We start from the raw sequence: 12466 nt of genomic DNA, 5'->3' as shown, positions 1-12466 counted from the left end.
GTATCATGTCAACTGTCCTGCGGGCCAGCTTGAGTCGTCGGTTCGATGGCTTCCCTGACCGCCGGTTCGGGAATCGCCGTGGCGACAGGCACCGACCGTGGCCGCGGCTCCCGATTGGTCACCTCAAGCAAAGGAATTTGGCCCCGGGGAACAGAGAAGGGAAATTGTGGACCCACATATGGTTTAAAAAAAAAAAAAATGTTATCCAAATATGCCCGTATGATTGATTTTTTTTTCCCTTAACACAGAGCTGCTGAATTGTGTTTCCTTTTGCCACAAAGACGCCAGTCTGCCGTTGGACGTTTGATTTTTAATTGAGTGAAAGTGTTGAACAACACGAGAAGAGCGAGCGAGAGCGAGCGAGTCTTTTCAGTTCTTGACTTGGGCTGTCAATCGTCCCCCGGTTGTCACGGCAACCCAAGTCTCCTCTTCTTTCAAACCGGCGGCAACGTTTGAATGTTCCAAAAACAAAAAACGCCATCCGGTGACAAAATTTTTGAAGCCTTCCAAACAGAAAAAGTTTCTCCGTTGCCGCTTTCATGCGGCCATTTTGGTGACGCTAACGAGCCAACAAGCTAATGAGCGCGTTGGCTCTTCTTGGAGCTTAAACCACTTCCCCAAAATGGCTCCGGTGGCTTTTTTTTTTTTTTTTTTTTTGTGCTCTGTGAAAGCAGCAGTGCCGTTGAAAAAGTTTTCGTGAATTTCCGTCACGTGTCCATGTGAATTTCTGCCGGGGGGGATTATTGAACTCTTCTAAATTGGAAATTTTCAATGGGAATTAAGTCAGAATTGGGGGCGATTTTATGGAAAAGAGCTCATCTTCGGGCATACTGTAAATAGAAAATTTTTTCATGCAGAACGGATCGCTCTCCTTGCCCACATGCGAGGGTATCACAGTACCTTCATTGCTCTATTTATTTCTTTATTTAGATTTAAGTAGTGGTGCTAGCCGAAGCTCATAGCGAACTCAAATTGTGCTTTGCAACGCAGAGCAAAAAAAAAAAAAAAATGGGTGAAAACTTCAAACTTGGAAAAACTTGAAATCTGGCTGCGTTGGGATTTTCAATTTTGTCAATTCTCGAGAAATTCCCATGGAAAGTTTCCCCCTTTGCAACCTTCAGCGCTGTTGTGCTTTGGCGGTTTGGCCCAAGACGAAAGGCTCGTTAACAAATGGGCTTTGTTTTGGTTACATTGTGGGGGAGTACGGCAAGAACACACCAAAAAAATTATGCATAGCATCCACACAAACACAAACGCTTGTCTTTTTTTTTTCCCATCCATTAAAAAGTGTTCACTAAAAGTTGCGCACATTTTTGTGGGTTTTTTTTTTTTTGCCGCAACATGACAATAACGACAACACAAATGTGTGCAGTTAGCGACGGGCGGTTAGCGACGGGCGCTAACCGGCGTCAATCCTCTTTCCACGACGACAACAGCAAAAATAATTTGTAATCCGTCTCCGTGAAGAGTTTTCTTCTGTCGACCGTCCTCCGCGCGCCACGTGGTCAAGCGGGAAATGTTGGGGTGCGGGAAAAGTGCAGCGTCGCCACTGGCCGTGTCGCGCAACCCCCCCTAGTGGCAGCGGAGGAGAAGCGGCATCATCAGGAGCCAGCAGAAGGCCAGCGGGAGCGCAGGCAGGAGAGGACGAGCGGGCGTCACGGCGCCGTTGCCCTCCGACAGGTCGGGCGACGCCAGCGTCGAGTCGCCCGAGTCGCCCCAAAGGCGCTCGTTGCCGTTGTTGACCTTCGGGAAACAGCCGCAAAGTTACGCCCCAACCTCACTCCCGTTTTCTTGATTGTATTTACATTTCACATTTGGAGATTTTTTTTTCCTCTCACAAATATGTGATGATCAATGTCATTTTATACCTTTTTTTTTTTTTTAATGTAATATTTGGGATTGGGAAAATAGAGATTTCTTTATTTTGCATTATCGTTCAATTTTTTTTTAAAACTACTTTTCATCACCCCAAAAAAGTCTGTTGATAAAACGGTTTTATATTTTTTATCCATTTTTTTTTTTAATTCATACGTGTTGTGTTTTTCTCTTTTTCTGGTGAATTTTATCAAAACCTTTTATATTCTTCACATTTTTCTCTTTGTAGTGCCGTTGTGGTTTTTATTCCAACATTTGTGTATTTGTTTCAAACGGATTTCCAACCATTTTCCCAACATATTGACGTACATTTACATCAATTTTCTTTCGTACAATATTTTTGCATTCTTTTTCAGGGTTTTTTTTTCCTTTCTATTTTTTTGTGTTTAACGTATTTTGGTCGAAGTTTTAATATTTTATTTTGTACAATATTTTGAATTTGTTGTAATTTTGCATTACTTTTGTTTTTTGTCTAATAGTTTCGACGTCTTCTGATATGCTAGATTTTAGTAATTTTGTTTTTTTCTTTTTTTAACAATATTTTGAACGTTTTGTAATTCATTTTTGGATTTGACTAACCTGAGTAGGAATCTGGGCTCTCAGGATGTTCTGCGCCGTTTCCACGGAGACGTCCGGCACGCCGGTGGCCCGGGGAGCGTCGTCGTCGCCGTCGGCGGGCGGGCTTGGGGCTGCGCCGCCCCTTTTCAGGTCGGAGCTGTTGCCGAAAGCCAGCATGGCCTTCTCTGAAACGGGACGCTTTGGTTTAGCGCCTTCTGATGAGCGGCGAGTCCAACAGCGGAAACGCATGAGCAAAAAAAAAATACAAGGTCCGAAAGCCTTGTGGCTTTTCTCGTCTTGCTGCTTGCACCACCACCATCATCATCACCATCATCATCATCATCATCATCAAGTGTGCTGAGGGTGAACTTTGTGGAACTTCAACAGATGAGACTTTTGGATTGAAAAAGTGAACCTGATTTCAATATTCTGAAGATTTAAAGTTCATCCATTGTGCACTTGGGTCCCATTCATTCAAATGCAGTGCGTTTTTTTTTTTTAAATATATATTCGGTGTGTTCCGGAGTGATACATGAAGTTTCTTCCATGATGACGGAAGTGACGCAACAGCGCACAGTATGGCACCTGCTTCCCGCCGTAGCGTCAGGCAGAGCTACGAGGAAGTCGCATCTGGTTGATGGTCCGCATTCATTTCTAATTTTCAAAGAATATTCCACTTTGTTTTTTTTTTTCAACCGTGTGCTTAATTAGTTCCCCGATTCGTTCGGAGCCTCCATTGCTTTTTGTGTTATTTAATTAACGTTTTGTCGATGGAACGTTTTTCCACGTTGAGATGATTGAAGTGCTTGTCTGTTGCTTGTCATGTCAGAGACCAAATGCGACTTCGCAATTGCTCCCGCCATACTGTGCTGCCGGGTAATGTTTGTTTCTTTTCAGTTTTACTCTATATACTGTACTTGTTTGTGTTGTTTTTCATTTGGTTGCTCGTGTTACTGGCGTGAGCCCGCGGCTCGTCGCGGCCGCCATTTTGGTTCGTCGCGCAGCCGTTTCTGCTGCGTGTGATGCGTTTAGTGACATCTTGTAAAAGACAGTGAATGTGTTCTTTTCCTCCTTTGTATCTCGTTATGATACGATCACCCACTGGGCGGGGCGTCACCATTTGTGGGTATTTTTTGTGGATCGTTCCAACCACTTGCCGTTAAAGCCTCCCCGCATTGACAAACGTATGATAAGAAATGAAAGACGCGATGATACCGTGACGTCAATGGAAAGCGGACGCGTATTTACTCAGGCAGACGTTGTCGTGGAAGGAGGCCAGGAAGCTGGCGCACTGCTCCCGCTGGTGTCCGCCGGTAGTGCAGGAGCACCAGGGTCCCACGTTGGAGGTGCTGTTGTCCAGGTAGTTGGGCGTAATTGTGCTGCCTGCCGCGTTGGCGAGAACACATCACAGACGTTTGCGATATGAAAGTACCAAATTGACCGTTCTTAAAACACGTTGATGCTTATTCCCCGCACCTGCTGCCGCCCGAGTGTGTTTGACCGACTCGCCGCTCTTTGATGCGGGTCCGTCTTTCCTTTGATGACATCCACGCACGGATCGATGCGCACGTGCCGGCTTTTATGCGCACGCGAGGCTTCTGCCTCGTCGGATTCTGATAATTAAGCTTTGAGGAGTCAAGGCGACGGACGACTCGACGTGTCTCGCTTTGATTTCAAACTCCTCCTCCGCCCTTTGAGGGATTGGAAAGGCACGGCCAAATATCTCTCAAGTGTATGGACAGCGTTTCATCTATCTGCAGTGTACATATTTGGGGCGTCCAAATCGTTGGGCAATTGTTCTAAATCACGGGCCAAGCTTTCGTGAGATTTTAGGCCACAGAAAACCTTTCGTCTACCGAAATAAAATGTGCGATCATATGAAATGTATGCGAGATGTAAACTCCCATGTCAACTTGACGTAAACTCATTTTCCGATAGTCGTTGCATTCACTCAAAGGGTGACGCGAGTCCCAACAGTGACACCAAATTGAATTGGATCGTGAATTTCTACGGTAACCGCTAAAAGAGGATTAGCAAGTTCGCGGCAGCGGGGAAAAGTCGCCGCATTAGCAATTTATATACACTAAATAAGCGCTAAAAATGGCGGCACTGTAAAGGTCTCTTTGGAAACCTCACGTTCTCATGCAAATTCATTCAAAACAAAATTGCTGCAAATTAGGACTCGCGAGTCAGGGTTAGCGGCTCCAGTTCGGGTTCCAAGGCCGCGGTAGGAGTTCTCCAAAATTTCCGTGCCTCACTCTGGTGTCAAATGTGTGCCAGCATGCACCATCCGTCCCGCCAAACGCTCGCCGTCGTTGCTGCGTCGCTCGTGCTTACCAATGAGGCCGGTGTATGCCAGCAGGCACGCCGCGTGGTTGTCCTGCTTGCACCCGCTGGAGCTCTGATGCCACGGCTGGCAGTCGTACTGGAACTGAGCCCAGCGGGACCTGAGACGAGGACGGCAAACAACAAATCCCTTCATCATTTTTTTTTTACTGCAAGGCCACACGTCATCATTGTACAAGCCGACTTCCTGAGACTTTTTTTTTTTTTTTTTGCGTCACGTCTACCTGCAGACGTAGTCGGCTTTGCAGACCCTGAGCTGGGCCAGGCATCCGGGCTTGTCCTTGTCCTCGTAGGAGCACGCGGGCACCACGGTCTGGCGACGGCGCTCGGCGCACGCCGTGTCGGTGCACGGGCAGAAGAGCAGCTCGTGCGTGTAGTCCGGCGGCACGCGGTCGAAGAACTTGCGCAGCGCCTTGTTGCACTTGGGCCGGTTGCACGGGCCCGAGCGGGCCGAAGGCTGGATGCAGGACGACACGTATTCGGTGCGCAGCTTCTGGCACGTCTCGTCAATGTTGCAGGCCTTGGCGGCGTCCAGGCAGCGGTTGACCGTTGTCACTTCCGATTCTGGAAGCGAGACGTCACCCGGTGTGAATATATGGACATTTCAGGCAGTCGTCGGCACCCACGAATATCTTCAAGGGTGCTAGTGGGTGTTTTTGGAAAATGGAAGGCTTCCTTCCATCTTTTGAAGCCTGGCTTCTTTAAATGATTTTGTAGGTGGATGACATGACTCCTGAAATTCATGAAAGTGACTCTGACGGCTGGATTTCCTATTAAAATTCTGGAGAGCTTCAAATCAAAATGGTTGACTTCCTGTGTGTTTTTTTTTTGTTTTGTTTTTTTGGCGTCCTGAGAGTTTTTAATGGATCTAAACATACGAAAATAACGACCATGTATAGTAAGGCGTTTTTGGCCGAAAATAACGACCATGTATATATAGTAAGGCATTTTTGGCCGACAATAACGACCATGTATATATAGTAAGGCATTTTTGGCCGACAATAACGACCATGTATATATAGTAAGGCATTTTTGGCCGACAATAACGACCATGTATATATAGTAAGGCATTTTTGGCCGACAATAACGACCATGTATATATAGTAAGGCATTTTTGGCCGACAATAACGACCATGTATATATAGTAAGGCATTTTTGGCCGACAATAACGACCATGTATATATAGTAAGGCATTTTTGGCCGACAATAACGACCATGTATATATAGTAAGGCATTTTTGGCCGACAATAACGACCATGTATATATAGTAAGGCATTTTTGGCCGACAATAACGACCATGTATATATAGTAAGGCATTTTTGGCCGACAATAACGACCATGTATACGAAGGCATTTTTGGTCGAAAATAACGACCATGCATAGTAAGGCGTTTTTCGACGAAAATAACGACTATGTATAGTGAGGCGTTTTTAGCCGAAAATAACGACCATGTATACGAAGGCATTTTTGGTCGAAAAAAAACAACCATGTACAGTAAGGCGTTTTTCGACGAAAATAACGACTATGTATAGTGAGGCGTTTTTAGCCGAAAAAAACGACCATGTATAGTAAGGCATTTTTGGTCGAAAATAACGACCATGTATAGTAAGGCATTTTTGGTCGAAAATAACGACCATGTATAGTAAGGCATTTTTGGTCGAAAATAACGACCATGTATAGTAAGGCATTTTTGGTCGAAAATAACGACCATGTATAGTAAGGCATTTTTGGTCGAAAATAACGACCATGTATAGTAAGGCATTTTTGGTCGAAAATAACGACCATGTATAGTAAGGCATTTTTGGTCGAAAATAACGACCATGTATAGTAAGGCATTTTTGGTCGAAAATAACGACCATGTATAGTAAGGCATTTTTGGTCGAAAATAACGACCATGTATAGTAAGGCATTTTTGGTCGAAAATAACGACCATGTATAGTAAGGCATTTTTGGTCGAAAATAACGACCATGTATAGTAAGGCATTTTTGGTCGAAAATAACGACCATGTATAGTAAGGCATTTTTGGTCGAAAATAACGACCATGTATAGTAAGGCATTTTTGGTCGAAAATAACGACCATGTATAGTAAGGCATTTTTGGTCGAAAATAACGACCATGTATAGTAAGGCATTTTTGGTCGAAAATAACGACCATGTATAGTAAGGCATTTTTGGTCGAAAATAACGACCATGTATAGTAAGGCATTTTTGGTCGAAAATAACGACCATGTATAGTAAGGCATTTTTGGTCGAAAATAACGACCATGTATAGTAAGGCATTTTTGGTCGAAAATAACGACCATGTATAGTAAGGCATTTTTGGTCGAAAATAACGACCATGTATAGTAAGGCATTTTTGGTCGAAAATAACGACCATGTATAGTAAGGCATTTTTGGTCGAAAATAACGACCATGTATAGTAAGGCATTTTTGGTCGAAAATAACGACCATGTATAGTAAGGCATTTTTGGTCGAAAATAACGACCATGTATAGTAAGGCATTTTTGGTCGAAAATAACGACCATGTATAGTAAGGCATTTTTGGTCGAAAATAACGACCATGTATAGTAAGGCATTTTTGGTCGAAAATAACGACCATGTATAGTAAGGCATTTTTGGTCGAAAATAACGACCATGTATAGTAAGGCATTTTTGGTCGAAAATAACGACCATGTATAGTAAGGCATTTTTGGTCGAAAATAACGACCATGTATAGTAAGGCATTTTTGGTCGAAAATAACGACCATGTATAGTAAGGCATTTTTGGTCGAAAATAACGACCATGTATAGTAAGGCATTTTTGGTCGAAAATAACGACCATGTATAGTAAGGCATTTTTGGTCGAAAATAACGACCATGTATAGTAAGGCATTTTTGGTCGAAAATAACGACCATGTATAGTAAGGCATTTTTGGTCGAAAATAACGACCATGTATAGTAAGGCATTTTTGGTCGAAAATAACGACCATGTATAGTAAGGCATTTTTGGTCGAAAATAACGACCATGTATAGTAAGGCATTTTTGGTCGAAAATAACGACCATGTATAGTAAGGCATTTTTGGTCGAAAATAACGACCATGTATAGTAAGGCATTTTTGGTCGAAAATAACGACCATGTATAGTAAGGCATTTTTGGTCGAAAATAACGACCATGTATAGTAAGGCATTTTTGGTCGAAAATAACGACCATGTATAGTAAGGCATTTTTGGTCGAAAATAACGACCATGTATAGTAAGGCATTTTTGGTCGAAAATAACGACCATGTATAGTAAGGCATTTTTGGTCGAAAATAACGACCATGTATAGTAAGGCATTTTTGGTCGAAAATAACGACCATGTATAGTAAGGCATTTTTGGTCGAAAATAACGACCATGTATAGTAAGGCATTTTTGGTCGAAAATAACGACCATGTATAGTAAGGCATTTTTGGTCGAAAATAACGACCATGTATAGTAAGGCATTTTTGGTCGAAAATAACGACCATGTATAGTAAGGCATTTTTGGTCGAAAATAACGACCATGTATAGTAAGGCATTTTTGGTCGAAAATAACGACCATGTATAGTAAGGCATTTTTGGTCGAAAATAACGACCATGTATAGTAAGGCATTTTTGGTCGAAAATAACGACCATGTATAGTAAGGCATTTTTGGTCGAAAATAACGACCATGTATAGTAAGGCATTTTTGGTCGAAAATAACGACCATGTATAGTAAGGCATTTTTGGTCGAAAATAACGACCATGTATAGTAAGGCATTTTTGGTCGAAAATAACGACCATGTATAGTAAGGCATTTTTGGTCGAAAATAACGACCATGTATAGTAAGGCATTTTTGGTCGAAAATAACGACCATGTATAGTAAGGCATTTTTGGTCGAAAATAACGACCATGTATAGTAAGGCATTTTTGGTCGAAAATAACGACCATGTATAGTAAGGCATTTTTGGTCGAAAATAACGACCATGTATAGTAAGGCATTTTTGGTCGAAAATAACGACCATGTATAGTAAGGCATTTTTGGTCGAAAATAACGACCATGTATAGTAAGGCATTTTTGGTCGAAAATAACGACCATGTATAGTAAGGCATTTTTGGTCGAAAATAACGACCATGTATAGTAAGGCATTTTTGGTCGAAAATAACGACCATGTATAGTAAGGCGTTTTTGGCCCGAAAAAAGCGACGATCTATAGTAAGGCGTTTTTGGTCGAAAAAAAAACAACCATGTATATCGAAGGCATTTTTGACTGAAAAAAACGACCATGTATAGTAAGGCATTTTTGGCCCGAAAAAAACGACCATGTATAGTAAGGCATTTTTGGCCCGAAAAAAACGACCATGTATAGTAAGGCATTTTTGGCCCGAAAAAAACGACCATGTATAGTAAGGCATTTTTGGCCCGAAAAAAACGACCATGTATAGTAAGGCATTTTTGGCCCGAAAAAAACGACCATGTATAGTAAGGCATTTTTGGCCCGAAAAAAACGACCATGTATAGTAAGGCATTTTTGGCCCGAAAAAAACGACCATGTATAGTAAGGCATTTTTGGCCCGAAAAAAACGACCATGTATAGTAAGGCATTTTTGGCCCGAAAAAAACGACCATGTATAGTAAGGCATTTTTGGCCCGAAAAAAACGACCATGTATAGTAAGGCATTTTTGGCCCGAAAAAAACGACCATGTATAGTAAGGCATTTTTGGCCCGAAAAAAACGACCATGTATAGTAAGGCATTTTTGGCCCGAAAAAAACGACCATGTATAGTAAGGCATTTTTGGCCCGAAAAAAACGACCATGTATAGTAAGGCATTTTTGGCCCGAAAAAAACGACCATGTATAGTAAGGCATTTTTGGCCCGAAAAAAACGACCATGTATAGTAAGGCATTTTTGGCCCGAAAAAAACGACCATGTATAGTAAGGCATTTTTGGCCCGAAAAAAACGACCATGTATAGTAAGGCATTTTTGGCCCGAAAAAAACGACCATGTATAGTAAGGCATTTTTGGCCCGAAAAAAACGACCATGTATAGTAAGGCATTTTTGGCCCGAAAAAAACGACCATGTATAGTAAGGCATTTTTGGCCCGAAAAAAACGACCATGTATAGTAAGGCATTTTTGGCCCGAAAAAAACGACCATGTATAGTAAGGCATTTTTGGCCCGAAAAAAACGACCATGTATAGTAAGGCATTTTTGGCCCGAAAAAAACGACCATGTATAGTAAGGCATTTTTGGCCCGAAAAAAACGACCATGTATAGTAAGGCATTTTTGGCCCGAAAAAAACGACCATGTATAGTAAGGCATTTTTGGCCCGAAAAAAACGACCATGTATAGTAAGGCATTTTTGGCCCGAAAAAAACGACCATGTATAGTAAGGCATTTTTGGCCCGAAAAAAACGACCATGTATAGTAAGGCATTTTTGGCCCGAAAAAAACGACCATGTATAGTAAGGCATTTTTGGCCCGAAAAAAACGACCATGTATAGTAAGGCATTTTTGGCCCGAAAAAAACGACCATGTATAGTAAGGCATTTTTGGCCCGAAAAAAACGACCATGTATAGTAAGGCATTTTTGGCCCGAAAAAAACGACCATGTATAGTAAGGCATTTTTGGCCCGAAAAAAACGACCATGTATAGTAAGGCATTTTTGGCCCGAAAAAAACGACCATGTATAGTAAGGCATTTTTGGCCCGAAAAAAACGACCATGTATAGTAAGGCATTTTTGGCCCGAAAAAAACGACCATGTATAGTAAGGCATTTTTGGCCCGAAAAAAACGACCATGTATAGTAAGGCATTTTTGGCCCGAAAAAAACGACCATGTATAGTAAGGCATTTTTGGCCCGAAAAAAACGACCATGTATAGTAAGGCATTTTTGGCCCGAAAAAAACGACCATGTATAGTAAGGCATTTTTGGCCCGAAAAAAACGACCATGTATAGTAAGGCATTTTTGGCCCGAAAAAAACGACCATGTATAGTAAGGCATTTTTGGCCCGAAAAAAACGACCATGTATAGTAAGGCATTTTTGGCCCGAAAAAAACGACCATGTATAGTAAGGCATTTTTGGCCCGAAAAAAACGACCATGTATAGTAAGGCATTTTTGGCCCGAAAAAAACGACCATGTATAGTAAGGCATTTTTGGCCCGAAAAAAACGACCATGTATAGTAAGGCATTTTTGGCCCGAAAAAAACGACCATGTATAGTAAGGCATTTTTGGCCCGAAAAAAACGACCATGTATAGTAAGGCATTTTTGGCCCGAAAAAAACGACCATGTATAGTAAGGCATTTTTGGCCCGAAAAAAACGACCATGTATAGTAAGGCATTTTTGGCCCGAAAAAAACGACCATGTATAGTAAGGCATTTTTGGCCCGAAAAAAACGACCATGTATAGTAAGGCATTTTTGGCCCGAAAAAAACGACCATGTATAGTAAGGCATTTTTGGCCCGAAAAAAACGACCATGTATAGTAAGGCATTTTTGGCCCGAAAAAAACGACCATGTATAGTAAGGCATTTTTGGCCCGAAAAAAACGACCATGTATAGTAAGGCATTTTTGGCCCGAAAAAAACGACCATGTATAGTAAGGCATTTTTGGCCCGAAAAAAACGACCATGTATAGTAAGGCATTTTTGGCCCGAAAAAAACGACCATGTATAGTAAGGCATTTTTGGCCCGAAAAAAACGACCATGTATAGTAAGGCATTTTTGGCTGAAAAAAACGACCATGTATAGTCAGGCATTTTTGGCCGAAAATAACGACCATGTATAGTAAGGCGTTTTTGGCCCGAAAAAAAACGCCCATGTATAGTAAGGCGTTTTTAGCTGAAAAAAAACGACCATGTGTAGTAAGGCGTTTTTGGCCCGAAAAAAAACGACCATGTATCGTAAGGCGTTTTTGGCTGAAAATAACGACCATTGAATTTTATATAAAATTTTAAAACAAAAACACAAAATGTACATCTTTGACATGATCTCATGTTGAAAGTTATTAAAAAAAAATAGTTGATGTATTTTTCTTGAGGGATGACACGTTTACATCAATTACGTCACAAAACAAATGAAATTTTAAAACGACATTCACTCGGCGAATTTAAGTCATTCCAGACAAGAAATGAAAGTAAGTCCCTTTTTGGATGCTGGAAAAAGAAAAAATCTGTTTGTCATTGCATATAAATCAATCAATAAATGTATGTCGGGCGTGGGATTGAGTGTGTGTGGGCCACGTGACCTTGAGCGACCCTGCGCATCTTCCACCCTGGCCTCACCGTGGAGCCGGCGTGGCCCATCGCTAACGATGCAGCGCGCTCGTATAGGCGCATACATGATCTGGCGTTAGCAGGCGCTCCATCACCCCCCCCACCCAAAACGCCAAGCGACCTGCTCGTCAATCCGGCCATGATGGCGGCTCGCGCCGCTCATTAGTGTGTAAAGCGCCCGCGGCTGCTGCGCCGGGCCTCTCTCGGAGCTGTCGTATAAAATATGGATGGACCCCGGAGAGCGAGCTAACAACCCATCGCGCGGCATCGCTTCTTCCCACCGACTTGGCAGAGGAGGAGCCCATTGACAAAGTGCGGAGACGAGACGCTTGCTCGCTCGGATCTTGAAACGCCGCCGACTTCCCTTATACTGAGGCCACGTTGACACAAATGGGATCGACGGCAAGCGATCCCCCCCCC

At 42.4% G+C, this 12466-nt stretch overlaps 1 protein-coding gene across 1 annotated transcript in view; it reads right to left on the bottom strand.

Moving 5' to 3' along the window:
* Nucleotides 1–290: 290 nt before the first annotated feature.
* gfra4a (GDNF family receptor alpha 4a) overlaps nucleotides 291–12466 on the bottom strand; it is a 64300-nt gene continuing 52124 nt past the window's right edge. Inside the window, exons 4-8 of the mRNA XM_019862715.1 lie at nucleotides 5004–5343; nucleotides 4771–4880; nucleotides 3682–3816; nucleotides 2455–2618; nucleotides 291–1743 (exon numbers count right to left, since the gene is read on the bottom strand). Of these exons, the coding sequence (XP_019718274.1) occupies nucleotides 1573–1743; nucleotides 2455–2618; nucleotides 3682–3816; nucleotides 4771–4880; nucleotides 5004–5343 (920 nt within the window). The 3' untranslated portion in view covers nucleotides 291–1572. The remainder of the gene's footprint in view (nucleotides 1744–2454; nucleotides 2619–3681; nucleotides 3817–4770; nucleotides 4881–5003; nucleotides 5344–12466) is intronic.

Source organism: Hippocampus comes, unplaced genomic scaffold (assembly GCF_001891065.2).
Source record: "Hippocampus comes isolate QL1 unplaced genomic scaffold, H_comes_QL1_v1.1 scaffold250, whole genome shotgun sequence".
NCBI lineage: Eukaryota > Metazoa > Chordata > Actinopteri > Syngnathiformes > Syngnathidae > Hippocampus > Hippocampus comes.
The sequence above is the reverse complement of the archived record's forward strand: the minus strand, read 5'-3'. Positions and strand labels throughout refer to the sequence as shown.